The 14,946-nt window shown below is 37.7% G+C and overlaps 1 protein-coding gene across 2 annotated transcripts in view; it reads right to left on the bottom strand.

The window, feature by feature from the left end:
• rabgap1 (RAB GTPase activating protein 1) overlaps window positions 1-13,280 on the bottom strand; it is a 68,020-nt gene extending 54,740 nt beyond the window's left edge. The window contains exons 1-6 of one of the 2 annotated variants that reach the window (XM_014983284.2): window positions 13,158-13,280; window positions 4,234-4,466; window positions 2,472-2,501; window positions 1,479-1,734; window positions 922-1,135; window positions 617-791 (exon numbers count right to left, since the gene is read on the bottom strand). In XM_014983284.2, the coding sequence (XP_014838770.1) occupies window positions 617-791; window positions 922-1,135; window positions 1,479-1,734; window positions 2,472-2,501; window positions 4,234-4,386 (828 nt within the window). In that variant the 5' untranslated portion in view covers window positions 4,387-4,466; window positions 13,158-13,280. The remainder of the gene's footprint in view (window positions 1-616; window positions 792-921; window positions 1,136-1,478; window positions 1,735-2,471; window positions 2,502-4,233; window positions 4,467-13,157) is intronic. The other variant, XM_014983285.2, reaches the window with a different exon arrangement.
• Between the last annotated feature and the right edge of the window lie 1,666 nt (window positions 13,281-14,946).

Here is a 14,946-nt window from a genome sequence, read left to right as displayed (position 1 = left end):
ACATACCTGTAATGTCAATTCCTTCAGGCAGTGTGTTTGCGAACAAACTTGATGTTTATCTGAATGGCTTGATGGCATAAACATTTCACTGACCTATTAGATTTCAATTCTGTTGCATGTACGGCATGTACTTTTCTGCCATCTGCAATTTTCTCCTGTTACTTACAATCTATGCATTATTTGTTTTTAAGTGCATTCACTGTGTCCCTGCGTTTGGAAGACAGTGCCCATAGGGGGTGCACTTTTTGCCCTTCATTCCAAAGAAGCCATGTTTGTGTGAAGCCACGATTCTTTCCTGGACCAAGTTAGACCTACTTTTTTTAAAATAATGTTTCTTCCCTTGATGAAGCCATTAACAGGACCTACTCTATTTTTTCCAAATGAAAATCTAGCCTAGGTTCTTTTTTTTCCTGTCTCATTCCTCTCCTCCCAACTAGTACACCAATTGAATTTGTTACACTGGACAGCAGCTGGAACATTTTATTTCTTAAAGTGCTCTCAGATGACATTTGTTGTGAATCGGTGCCACATAAAATCAAATAAACTTACCCTTACCTTGGCAGCAAAGTCTGAGATACATGTTGTATGTTTTATAAAGTATAAACAGAATTCGTACCGCCTCTCGGATTTGGCAGCGGAACACGTGAATCCTGAAGATCTCTGCGTTGTGGTGGCTCTCGGTGAAGGCGAAGCAGTCGCTCTCTGGTGTGCCGTCGTGGCCTCGGACACAGAACAGGATCTTATAAATGGGGTAATTGGCAATTTCTGTGTTGTTGTGGGGGTCCAACAACCTGTTAAAACATGAAATATGATTTTTTTTTTTTTTTTTAAGTGTTCTGTTCAGTTTCTAATGTCCCATGTGTACAACATATGAGAATTGTGGTTAAATAAGTGCTTGCTCAACCTTTTTGTTGTACCAACCTGACAGTGCCTTCGGACACGCCTGGCACTGAAAGTGTGACATCCAGCGGGAGTTGGCACTGCCCTCGGAGAATGCTCATCATACGAAGGGCCTCCACTTCACTCCGGGGGGCGTTGACGGAGGCACACCCCAGATATGTTAGCTGGCTGAACACAACGCTGTCCTCGTCCGGGATTGGACTGCAAGGGCTTCCCTCTGATGACGATTCATCTGCTGCAGAGCACAGGAGTAAAAAAAAAAAAAAAAAAGCAAGGAGAGGAGAGACAACGTTTACTTTAATCAGATTAATCGTGCTGAAGCAATTATTGAAAAAATCATCAGTTTATTGAGTAATCATTTAATCGTTAACTAGTGTTGCGCAGATGTGGGTGAATAAACATGTGTGCCACTCTGCAGCCCTTCTCAGAAGGTGAAAACAATCTGGTCCAATCAGCAGCACCCTGAACTCGGGTAATACAAGGAATCCACCAACCGTTTGGCTGGTTTTGCAACAGAGCTGAGGAAGGCAGACCCCACTTTACTTGTTTAAGACTGAAACAGTGCCACCCGTCCTCACCTCTGTAAGACCTCTCATTCAGCTCGCTCTCCTGGGCCGTCTGAACAGGGAGCACCATCTCCAGCTTGGGCGGAGGCGAACTTAACGGGTCGGTGCCTGCCGGTACGGGGGACGTCACGTTCGGAAGAACCCCATGGTCACTGGGGCCGAGGCTGCTCATCGCCTCCGATCCGAGCCCAGCGTCTGCCACCGACGGGTCCATGAGGACGTCCTCCAACTCCCTCTGGAGCTGCTGCTCACTCCCATTCCCCACAATCTGATGCACGCACGTCAAAATAAGACAGAAATATAAATATTGCGAAAAATATTGCAAGTTAATGTCCGGATAAGAAACATAAAGACCTGCGCAGCAATCGCCATGAGAGACGGAAGCCGACAGCAAGCACATCCCAACCGTTTACCGACAGCTTACACCTGATTTCACAATGCAGTTTGAGTGATTGTAATCTTCTTAAAAAAATAAATAAATAAATCAAGTTTTGCTTAGTGATGGTTTTAAAGATATATTTTCATCAGGTTTCATTTAATATTAGTGATTAGTAGAAGGTCAGTATAGGGTGTATAACATCTCCACATGGAGGGCAGAGTGAAATACGAAACTGCATCGGAGGCTTTTTGGTACTGACCGAGATCAGTGGCTTATTGCACTGTTATTGGAAGGCAAACTCAATTAAGATAATATCTAGACCATTTTCTAATACCGTTTCACTCAAACGTCCATTTCCAGCTCAATGGATGCTACACAAATAGTTCATCACATCACTTATTTGCAGGTATACCTGCGAGCTCGGGCAGGTAGCGTAATACCATCAGTGAACACCATAATTAACAGCCAGATATTGCAAAGTTACCCCACAATAATAAGAGAAACAAACACAGGAATAATCACAGACAGGATCACCACTAAATCACATCACAGAGATAGAGCAAAGGAAAGCAAAAGAAATTGCTCTCAGAGAAGGAAAAGAAAATAAGCAGGAGAAGAGGACTGACCTTAAAGCTGACCCCTTCCTCTGAAATCACCTGCATAACAAACAACAAGTTTAGACACGCTGGCTCCTCTCCTGACTAGATGGGCTGGCTGGGAGGCAAATGTGCAAGAAAATATGTTGCCAAAAAAAAAGAAGAAAAAAAAAACATGACATCAGAATGAGTGGGGCTCAATGGATGGAGTGATTTCTTTCTACAACGTGAGGAAAGTGAACAGGTGCCGGTCGGGCGCTGCTTTTCACATATCTGCCAGCAAGCTGAGGATGCCGAGAAGGCCTCAGGAAAGCTTCACTGACTGCTGATCAAATCAGCTAAAAGGGAAAGCGTTTTATCCACAAGCATTATGAAGCAGCAGAAATACCAATGGTCTGCAAATAGATATGCAACTCCATACTAATCTGGCGCCATCTACTGGTACAACAAAGGAATTAGGGGTGAAGGAAACTTTGGGAAGAGTATAAAAGACACAAGCAAAACCACTTAGTCCAAAATCAAAGTGAAAATGCAAAACTGAACCGATAACCAGTCTCAAAATCCATGATCATCTGGAATAAGTGATAAATAGCAATTAAGTAAACTGTAACAAGGCAAAGCTTTGTTTACCACAACACACTTCAATAAAGCATAATTTTATTAGAGCCAGCTGACTGACAGAAGATGGCGGTCATTTTCCAAAGAATAGCCTTTCATTGTCTAAAGGTTTTAGACTGCAGACAAACTGGAAGCTTCTAATTTATATAATTAACCCGAGATAAGGTTTAGGAGTGTGTTAAGAAAATGTGAAAGTAACTCAGATCTAAATTTATGAGAAAAGTACAGAATGAGAATTAAAAAAAAAAACAAAAGCAACACAAGAAATGGTTAGTCATATGGTCAGGAGTGAATGTAATCTAAACTACACATGAGAAAAGGTGAAAAGGTTTACAGGCGAGTGATGAATCAATTTAATCCTTACAAATGGTGACCCCTCAATCTGCAAATAACTAAATAAAACTTCATGTAGATCAGCTTTGCTCTCGCATTAGAGAACGCTGACATGTTGCTATTTACCCTGTAGGACAAATTTTGATGTTATTGCAAAGTGCCTTTCAATAGTATTTATACTCCTCGACTGTTTTGGCATGTTACAACCAAAACCTTCAACACGAACTAGTGCAGCGCTGCAAATTTGGACCAAAGTAATAGTATGAAATCTGAAAATGTGGCATGCAATTTGAAATCCAACAAGGAATTATATTTTTCACTTCGATTGGGTTTAATCCATTTTGCAAAAAGAAAGGGTAAAAATGTCCGTTTCTGCATGTATAAAACAGGTAGAGATTTAATTTGAAAACACAACACAAGGAAATGCATTCAAGTAACTGTATGGCTATGTGTGTGTGTGTGTGTGTGTGTGTGTGTGTGTGTGTGTGTGTGTGCGTGTGTGTACGTGCGCATGCCAGTGATTAAGTCTATACACATGTTTGTCTGTGTGATTAGAAAGCAATTTTCTGTCTTATTTTATTATAGTTTTGTATATTAAATTTTCTAACATGTCAAGGGACCGCAGATGCAGTCCCTTATTTCTGGTCCGTCACATAAAATCACTGCAAAATACATTGAGGTTTGTGGTTGTAGTTCAAGAAAATCTGAAAAAGTTTTTGGGGTACGAATACTTTTACAAAGCACTGCATGTTTCCAACTTTCTGGAAGTCCCCACCCTTCACCACCCCCTCGAAAAAGATACGGTACTGGCCCTTGGTCCTTCCACACCACCCGTCCTTACCTTCAGTCCTGTCTTTTCGTCATCACTACCATTATTCGTGGATGAAGGTGTCTCGTCCCCCAGCCGGGACACGAGGACAAAGTCCTCACTGTTGAGAGTTGACACTGAGTCTGAAGATACGCTAATCTTCCCCACAGAGCCCTTGTCATCCATGGCTGCCACTTTTAATTTCGACCCTGCTGCTCATGAATGGAAGACAGGAGGAGGTGTAGGGAGATGATGAGCAAAATCACCTAGAAAAGCAAAAAATAAATAAATAAATAAAATTCATGATGACAGCAGTCATGAAGAAAATGAAAGCCTCTTTTGGTCAAGCAGAAACTTGACCCAAACTCTAAAAATGAGGAAGAATCTGATTTGTTTTTAAATGTTTTTTTTTTTTTGAGCAGCTGAAGGAAAAACAAAACCAGTAAAACATATAAATTAAAAGTGAAGTTCAGTTTAAATGTTAGCGATAAATAATTGAAAATAAAAAAGTAACAAGCAGAAAGTTTTTTTGTTTTTTTTCCTCCTTAGTAATGTGTATTTTAGCAGAACAAATAAGATGAATGCTTAATTGCGTGCTGCAAAGTCGGGCTGATACAAATGTAAGGAACTAAATAAAAAGCTACTTTGCCATAAAGACTTAATCAGTGTCAGTATTTCCCCTTAAAATAAATGTTATGTTCACGTGCAGTCACAGTTGTTAAATACAAGAAGATGAAGCCATGAAGAAGGTGCCAACGCGTGCAACAGGAAGAACGGTTTAAAAGAAAGTTCTGGAGGTGACTACTTCCTGGTTCTCCCCTCGCTTTTCTCATCTCCTTCTTCTATTTTCTCTGGATCTCCCTTGCTTTATGTGTGAACTTCCCCTTTCTACTTAAACCACCTCCAACAGCAGAACAAAAAAGGAGAAAAGATCACACATTTTCTATCACTCCAGATATGATTGTCACATATTATTGAAAAAAAAAACCCTCAAACTTTGTTCATTTCTTTTTTTATTTGCTTTTACAGTGATGTGCTGCCAAAAATGTTATCAACACCAACTAAACACGACAAACTTACAGCTGTAACTTTACATCAGAACAAACAGCAACAAGTGCTGGTCAGAGGTTCCTGGGTGTTAACTTTTACTCTCCTTCTATTGCAGAAATGCAACGATTCATAATGCAATACACGATATGACCCAACTGAGAAACCTGTTACTGTTACTACAGTCTCACACAAACATGCTTGTGCTTGATCCCTTCACTGTTTGTAACGATCATTGTTCCTACTCATCCCATTTCTCTCGTGTGCTACAGCTAGTCTTCCGCCTGAGGCTGGTTATCTGAATTTGCATTACAGCATTCGAGCCCTACTGATAAGAGCTTACCAGTTTTTTTTGCACGTTTCCACTGATATTTTAACAATTTACCTTTGATGATGAGATCCAAGTTCTTGAGGCTAGAAGGCCTCGATGCCATCACCCTAAACTTTAAGTCCCTTCACAGAGTTTGTGTCAGACTCAAATCAGAACTTTAAAAAAATTAGTATTGCGACTACTCAAAAGAAGAATGCAATACGTCATTATAAAATTACTAACCGGGAAACACAGAGATGTTTTCTAAAATTAACCTTGTATATATGTATTTCTTTATTTTTTTATAGAAAGCATTGATTTTTTTGTGTGTGTGTGTTTGTTTTGTTTAATTAACCAACATTATATTCTTGACAGCTTATATAAACACAATCCACTCTGTATGACTGCCTGGAAAGGTGAGCTAGCTGTGCAGCTGTTCAAAGTGTTAACACAAAACGTTACAGACATTTATCAGGAAGATCATGAAGATTGTCAGAGGATGCTGACAGCAAATCACTTCCATACTCCACCACCACCCAACCTCGATGTTTCCAAATTTTCTGTTTTCAATGTGAGGGTTTTAAGTCGGAGAAAGGAGGATTTAGTCTGATTGCATTTAACTGAAATCTCCTCTACTCCCCTGGTTTGCTGTTCTGATACATTAGATGGGAACTGGGATATGAGAACTTCTGAAATCAAAATTATTTCATATAAAATCATGCACATTTTGAGGCATGTAGAAGACAACAACAGGTTCATTTTATGGGTTGGCATTTATCGTATCGTATTCTTTACCATATATCATGATTCATTTCTTATAAGAGTTTTGATTGATTGTTGTCACAATAAATTACAATTAACAATGCTTAAAACTCTCCAAAAATGTCCATATTGTTGGGATTGTTTGACCACTTTCTCCACTGTTTGTTCAACGAGAACATGAATAAATATAAAATACATTTAAAAATATGATTAAATTCGGTTAATATGTGCAGCCTAGTGATACGAATCGCATCTTTATGTGGCTGGTGTCCTAAAGAAGCACATTCCAAATGTTTTTTGAGAGCAGTGTTTGTGGAGCTGTGATTGCCGTCACAGCCATGACCTAAATTTACCTAAAAACAAGGCAGGAATAGATAGTTCTTATCATTATTTTTTTTTTATCATTCTCACAACAGTACCACAAAATACTGTGACTAAACTTAAAACTCCACGTCGCTCCAATTCATTTATGTATCAAAAAGCAAGAAAAGACTAGAAACCACATGATGGGAAAAGAAAACACAAACAGCTGTGCCATGACCGTTAACGAGTGCTCACACACAGGAGCACATCTGTATGGATGCACACACAATCTAACACTGTCTATTTAACTGGCAGCTCTGACACTTACAATGGCCGCCTTGTCACCCTGTCTTCCTTGTTGGCCTCAGCAACAGATCTCTGCCTGCTCCTGCCAAGCCATGCTGTTCTTTAGCAGCGCCTTGCTGCAACTTCAGGGACAAATCCATTATTCCTCATAAGAGACGCTGACTTTTTTTTTTATATAACTGAACTGATATGCATAAAAAAAGGCCTACAATTTAGTTGCAAGCTGTATCGTCCAGCACATCTCTGAGTACTATTTTTTTAATGTCAATTAAAAATGGTGAAGAAACAGAGTATATTTATATCTCAAAAAGAATACAATTTTATAATCCACTAAGACACTGTAGTTTTTTTTACTTTTTAATCAAGCAGCTGAGGTTATTTGTCTTAAACTAAATTATTGTGCTTGAATAATAAGAAATCTCCAACAACAAAAATCTTCTAAACTGACTCCATTTTTGTTATCAGTGAGTCTCTATATATGTTCATAGATGTATAATAATAGTGCTTTAGCGTAGTCAGGTCTGCATTTTTTAGGACTACAACCCCAAATTATTCAATTAGAATCAGTTACATCCAATTTCATTAGCATACAAATGATTCTGCAGCCTACAAGTGATCTGTAATGGCTTGATGTGAAAATGCTATTTTTACCAATAAAGACTAACAAAAAAGGGCCCTTCTATAGATACAACATATCTCTGCAAATTGTATGATTAATGTCAAAGTAAGTGTAACCGGAAACTGGAAATCAACTGTGCCCGTTTGCGCTTTGTTTTGCTTTGCTCACTCGCCCTCCCCAGCTGAACGGTCTGTTCTGGGGCTGCCAGATGGGTCCTATGTGCACCTCAGGAGAGGGAGCGCCACAGGGAGAAACAGGGAGCATTTAGAGCTGCCCCTTTCAAACTGTCTCTACTAGAGATGCAATGGGAGGCAAAGGAATGTAAGGTGAATCTTAACCACTAATAAATTTGAGTTTAGATTCTAGACGTCCTGAGGATCCAATAGCTATCCCACTTCAGAGCCAAGTGAGAAAAGTGCTCCTCCTGTACTGCTGAACAGGAGGAGCACTGAACAAACCCCTTCACTGTGAAAGACCAAGCATCAGACATGTTGTTGCTTTTTTTATTTTATTTTTTTTATTTTACAAACGCTTCATTAGCAGTGATGTGTCACAACTTCTTTAGAAAGAGCAGAGCTCTGGAAACTTGACACTTAGCTGTAAATGTTCAAGCAATTATATCCATCATAATGGGTAATAACTAATAATAAGCAAACCTTGTTGAAAATACTAAAATCTTTTTTGAATTGAAATTCTAAAAAGATAGATGCCTTTGATGTACCTTTGGACAGATCTGTGAAAACAGATGATGGTAATGGTAAATTCATAACGTGATATGACATTTATTTTATTCTAGGCACTTGTATGGCAGGGTATGATTTAATTATAATTAGGGATGTACAGATCAACTAACTAAAGAATTGAATAGGAATTTTCCTTTAATCATTTCTGACCAGTAATCAGCTGGTCCAATACTGAAAAATCAAATTTTTCCTATTCCTTACGTGCATCAAAGTAACAACCGTATATCATTTTTGGTTTGCATATATGCCAACAAACCACATGCATATACTTGTATAGTGTATTTCGAGATCAGACATATACTATCAGGGGAATCTCATATTTTCTGTATTTTCTGTTGAATTTAAATTATTACCACTACCGAAGAACCTGGAGAACTTTTGTAGAATCTATTCCTCACAGGTTTTACAGAAGAAGTAAAAATTGGAATTGACAGGTCGGACTTCTAGGAGAAATCAGTGTCCATTAGAAAAAGCCTAATTGATGAACATCTGATTTTACCAAACAGAAGAAATCCAAATAATCCCTAAAATACTCAAAACAGCTGCAATTTTCAGAGCAGCGTAAGAAAAGCTGAAGCATGCCTGGACAAGAAAATCAATAAAGACCTTTGTGAAGGACACAAGTGTCAAGTGTTAAAACAAAGAGATGGGAGGAAGCCATTAAAAGCTCAGAAGATCAAATAATGGAATGAAGACGAAAATGTAAAAAGTTATCGTATGAGGGCTTAAATTATTCAAAGTGCTAAACAAAGAATTTTGCATTTATTTTTAGTAGGGCTTTTATTACCATTTTCTAATTTAGAAACTTTATAGAAGAGCTATGAAAAAGATAGAAATTATGCAACCTTGTACTAATAGATAGTAATAAATAGATTGCAGTTATTGCCACCACTCAAATTAATATAAGAATAAAATAAACGTATACAGGGATTCCCCCAGCGTATTATGAGTCTGGCGGGCCACCAGGCTTTACTTGGGCCCCCACCAGGCTAAACATAGCTTATTTATTTCAGTTTATTAAGTTCTACACAGAGTTCTGCAAACAGTTTATGAGATTAGGAGTCTGATGTGTAATTTCACAAAAACAAATTCAGCCACAAAGTTTAAAATCTAACTAAGCAAAGTTAATTTTCAGTTCAGCTCGCAGGTTACAAAAACACTGCCAGAACTTAACCTGTGATCCCAACTACAATCACTTTCCCATCTGCCTGTATTCAGTCTTTTTCATGCAACAACTTATTTGTTTCCATCCACCACACTTGTTTTCATCGAACCCACTGACCTACTGTTAATGACACTGTCTCTTTTACAAATATAAATAAGCAAAACGAATGGTCAACAGCTTATTTACTATGTAAGCATTTCTTAATTCTCTTAATTTCATGGAATTACTTGAAGAAGTTGTACAATCTGTTTCTATATGAGATTTTATTAGGGTAGATCACCAAGTTGTTGCAACAGTTGGGAAAGAATGTTGCAACATGTCTGTCTTTTTATTCTTTTTTTTATATGTTTTAATCAGTATAAAGTGTGATACAGCCATAAACTTTGCTTCCCACACTTTTGTAGCTGCGGGTCAGAAGCATCACATTCTGGAATTACATCCCTCAGGGCAACTTGAACATCCTCACTGCAGCCTGCAACAGCAGCGACTATTATTCTCTGCGGGGAAATCTGCTACAAGCTTAATGGCCTTTTTGCATTCAGAACTAGAACCAGGTGACGCCAAGCGCACTGAGGCTGCAGACAAGAACAAGGACTGCCGTCATGGCTGCCTTCCAAGATGCTGGAGCTGGAGCGTGTCCAACGGATGTTAGGCTGGTGCAGAGACAGCTAAGTACACAGCTTTGTTATTCAATTGTGACAAAGTACCTTGCAATTAAAACTCTTGCAACAGAGAGGAGCAGTAATTATGTATTAAGTGAGGGAGTGTGTTCTAGGTCTCAGTGAAACACTGATTGTTGATGGCAGTACAGTTAATATTTACAAAGAAAAAATTGGTGATTTGGTATTTCAGTGGTTTTGTGAACGCGCTTCATCAGCTATAAAAGTGTATAACATCTGACTTGAAGGATTTAGACCACAAAAAAAAGCTGACTAAGATTTTTATTTTTTTTTCTTATGACTGTTATGCAATCACACAACTGTTCAGGATTCCTGACAGTAAAAAACTGGCTTAGGCATTACAAGAGGAAAATATACAGAGTAACTCCTTTCATACCTCTTACTGAGTTTGCTCTGAAGTAAACAATGTTATAAAGGTGAAGGTTTAGAATGGTCGCATGTGCAGAAATTGTATACAAAGTTTTACAAACGTAAAAGGGCATTAAAAATGTTATTAAAATATCGATTTGGAAACAGTGTTTTTAAATAACTAGCTGGAGTTTATGTCATTTGCTAGTCAGAATCAAATCAAATTTGTTCATTCAAAATACAAAGTCAATTCAACCAATGCTTCTTTCCAGTCAAGTTTCAAATTTGTGGCAGATATATCAACATATATAAAGTAAGCCTTTTAATGTCATTTTCTGATCTCTAATCATGTGTAGTGATGGTTTTGTTGACAAGAATTGTCGCCATAGTTTTCCTTAATTACAATTTTTAACAGATGATGGAAATTGCTGACATTTGTTTTTACAAATCCAAGCTGATCTGGTATTAGACATGTTGATGCTAATGAAAAGTTAAAAATGACTTTTAGAAACTTAAAGAGAGATCAGGAAATAGACCATCCTAAAACAAATGCAAAGCATTTTTTCTTAAAAGCCTTAAAAACTAAAATGTAACTAAAAAATAAATTAAAGTGTTCTGTGAAAATTAACACCATCATAGTTAATGAGGAAAAAAACTATTATAAGTGTCCTGGGAAATCAGCTTGTTGCCCACTTATCGGCATCTTTCTGAATCTTTCAGATTAGTGAACGCAGCATACCTAAGAAACACCAGGTCACAATGATGACAACAAAAATAGGTGTGAAAATTGTAACTGCAGCAAAAAAGGACTCGGCTATTGTCAACATCTGTGAGGTGTTTAACATAACATCAGCGGAAACACAAAAAATGTCAGATGTTTCTGTTTCTCCACGGAGGCAATTGAGCAGTTCATTCAGGCTACCAAGTGAGATAGACTTCAGCACAGAGCAAGCTGAAGATAATGCAGCCAACTTGTTCTGTTTTAGCATTTTAAAAGAGTCCAAAATGATCTATGAGTAAAACAAGTATCAAGACATATTGGCAAACTTTAGGAATCTAACAGTGAACATAACTAGCTAACTTTAAGGGGGAACACACAAGAGAGCTGCTGGCATTAATGTGAGCTGTACAAACGGTGAGATACCAAAATAGGATCTCTAATTACTTAGTAATAATTATTTTGTAATAATTAGCCAATTCATTGAAATACAAATTATTCAACTATTCAACTCCAGAGCTGTGCAACACCAACTGCTCTCCTGACGATGCAATGATATCATCTCTGCTCTTGATAACAAATAACTACTTACATCCCATCAGAAAGGTTTTTATCGCAATAAAGTAATGTCTTTAACAATTATAAATAAGAAAATCAAATCATTTTCCACATAAATAATGTTGAAAACAGCTATTATTGACTTTGAAATGATTTTCCAAAAGGCAAGTAAGTCATCTCTCAGGTAAAGGATAGATCTTGTAATTCCTTTTGGTTTTTGGGTTTTATTTGAATAACTAACTCTTTTAACACGTAGTTTTTTATTAAATAAATGCATCTACATTCAAAATGTGAAAGTCATGTTCTATAGATTTATTACACCCAGAGTGACATATTTTAAGGATTAAAATTCATTGTCTGAAAGTCTTGAGCAAGCATTATGTCACTGTTCCATCAAGGTTCTGGTTATCCATGTTCACTCTGCATGATTTTCCTTCCACTCAACCTTCCAATAATAAGACTGGAATAGACACTTTTACATCTTTCTTTGCAATAATCATTTGATTGGGATGAACAGTCAAGTCACAAGTCTTCCCCATAATTGTGTAACATTTCATTTACATATACGTTTTGTTTTTTGTTTTGTTTTTTTACTGTAAATGATATTCAAACTTTCTGGCAACACAACATGTCGGTGTGTTTTTATTAGAATATGTTGTTGGAAAAATAAAAACAATTCACTCTTCTGCTTAGTCTATATTGAAATCAGAGAAGTTTCATTCAAGGCGTTATTAGCAGTCACATATAAACCATATAACGATCTTAAGTAACTGTAAAAACGCAATAAGAATCTAAGTAAAGACCATGAAATAGCTGGCTTAATTTTTATTTTATTTTATTTTATTTATTTTTGGACATACTCTGTGCAATATCCAGCAGACATAATGAGAGATAATTAATACAACCATGAAAACATAATAGAATCTTTAACCTGAAACCCTTCTAAACAGCCATCTGAACAAAAACCAAACAGTTTCTGTTTGATCATGTTGGGTGAGCCTCGCCTCCTCCGATGTTAACTTATCGCTTCAGTTTGTTAGCCATCACCAATCTGCTGAACGTTAGCTAAGATAGCAACAGCAAAAATCGACTTCAAGTAACTCAAACGTTTCATGACACATTTACCATTTGGGCACGCTATCCCGTCACCGCTACGTAAGTAATGTAAACTGCTACGTTCAAGTGTTTGCGAGCATTTCCTGAATTAACCCAGCTGACTTGCTGGCGTTGGCCACAGCCTCACAGGCCATTACTTTATTATGGCTGCTGAGCTAACGCCTGTTAGCAATGCTACCCAGGCAGGTCGCACCAACAAACAGGCGCTTATCCTCAAAACGAATGTGACAGTCACTTCCGGCTTTGAAAATATTAAGCATGTGCAAACGCAAACCCGCTTACCTTTAAGTCCACGGATTTTTTATTCCAATGGCGTTTGACACGGCATTGCACTTTCTCGGGAACATCGGCAGCGAGCAGCATCCAAGGAGAGCTGTAAACACAAGCCCAACCAACCCGCTGACACCTACACTGCGCATGCGCATACTGGCGCTCCTCAATCCTGTACCGAGTGCTGCTGCTGAGCCAAGTGAGGTGAGGCGTTGGCCTCGGTGACCTGGGGTTAGATGCTTCTTGGTTAAAAGAAAGAATGTTACCCTCAGCTTAAGTCTTTTTGTCAAGTAGGGGTATATTGCAGTTCAACTCTTTAGCAGGAGAATTTTGCTTACTAGAAAAATTCATTTCAAGACTAGTGATATAAACACAGAATTCAAATTCCCAAAACTTTATTAATCCCGTTGAAGAGGATGCTCAGGGTTGTAATTTCTCTTTAATGAAGAATCCTTCTTTGAGCTGTTATCTTCAAATGTAGTTCCAGTAGATCTTTACAACTTTGACAACCTATGTGCATGTGCTGTAGTACAAAAAAAAATCAAGCATCACCCAGGGGGACATCACCCAGACCTCAATAAACTTTTAATTTTGTTAGTTGCATTGCACCTCTCCATGTAGCTGTTTAAACTATAATCTCTCTTACAGATGTCTACAGGTAGGTGAAATATTGACAACTGATAAGCCCATAGAATCCCATAGAGTCTTATCTTTTTAAAACCCATCAATTTTTGACTTACACCAAACATTTGGGGTATTATCTCACATTTTATAAATGTAATAGGAAATGTATTTTTTTTAAAGTTACATTTTTAGAAAGAAACAATTCACCAAAAGTGACTCCTTTTGGTGAACTGTAGTTTGTCCTCACAAGTAAATTACCTTGTTGAACCTGCAGTATTATCAAAGAATGGCTAAAAATGACATGAGTAGCGTGAAAAAATATTATTCAGCTGCAATTTGATTGTGAAGAAAACAATTTATCCACATCATAGTTCTGCTGTCAAAGTGAAAGAGTCTGTTGTTCCCCTGTCACCAAATCACAGTGCAGTCTAGTGTGGACACGCCCACTGTTCACCTTGAGTTGTGTTCATGCTGGCCATTCCTGTCCAGCCGGTAAGGATATTGTTGTTTAGTGACACATGGATGAAGTTTAATGCAGTACAACATTTTTTCACATTTTAACATAAAAACAAAAAATCAAACTCAAGTAAAGAAGAGAAAATTATTTTTAGTGTGCGGTTTTAAAAAAATCTATTTTTCAGCACTTGTATAATTTCCTCTATGAGCTGGTTTGCTACTAAGTGGCAAGATATCAAAAATGGAATACTTTCATTCAAGTGCCCATCAACTGAAATGTCAAATCCAAACGCTTGTTGCTCATGACTGAGACATCTCGGTTTGAGTCGCAGTTAAAAATCTTAAAGTGAAAAGTCTTGATTAAATGCACTTCATTTTTCAATATAGACTGGGAAGGATGAGAGAAAAAGCGTTTCCTCTTTTCTTTCAAACAAATCTATTGTACTTCTTTATAGACCTTTGTTGAATTGGCCTTGAATTTGCATTGTGTTACTTCACTTTTCCTGTTACGTGTGTTTTGCCAGATCCATGTCAGGTGACTTACATGCACAGCTCTGGTTCACGCGCTCTTCCTTCAGAAGCTCTTGCGTACTTCTGGCAGTGTTCTTCTGAGTGTTTTTCTTCTGCCCTGTCAGAATTATATCTGTCTTTTTTCCTCTTCTGTATGAAACCAGAAGTTTCTGGGGGGGTTTTGTTGTTTTAAAAACCTATAATTTATCTT

This window comes from Poecilia mexicana, unplaced genomic scaffold, assembly GCF_051168715.1.
Source record: "Poecilia mexicana isolate PSO_F unplaced genomic scaffold, ASM5116871v1 scaffold_12, whole genome shotgun sequence".
NCBI lineage: Eukaryota > Metazoa > Chordata > Actinopteri > Cyprinodontiformes > Poeciliidae > Poecilia > Poecilia mexicana.
The sequence above is the reverse complement of the archived record's forward strand: the minus strand, read 5'-3'. Positions and strand labels throughout refer to the sequence as shown.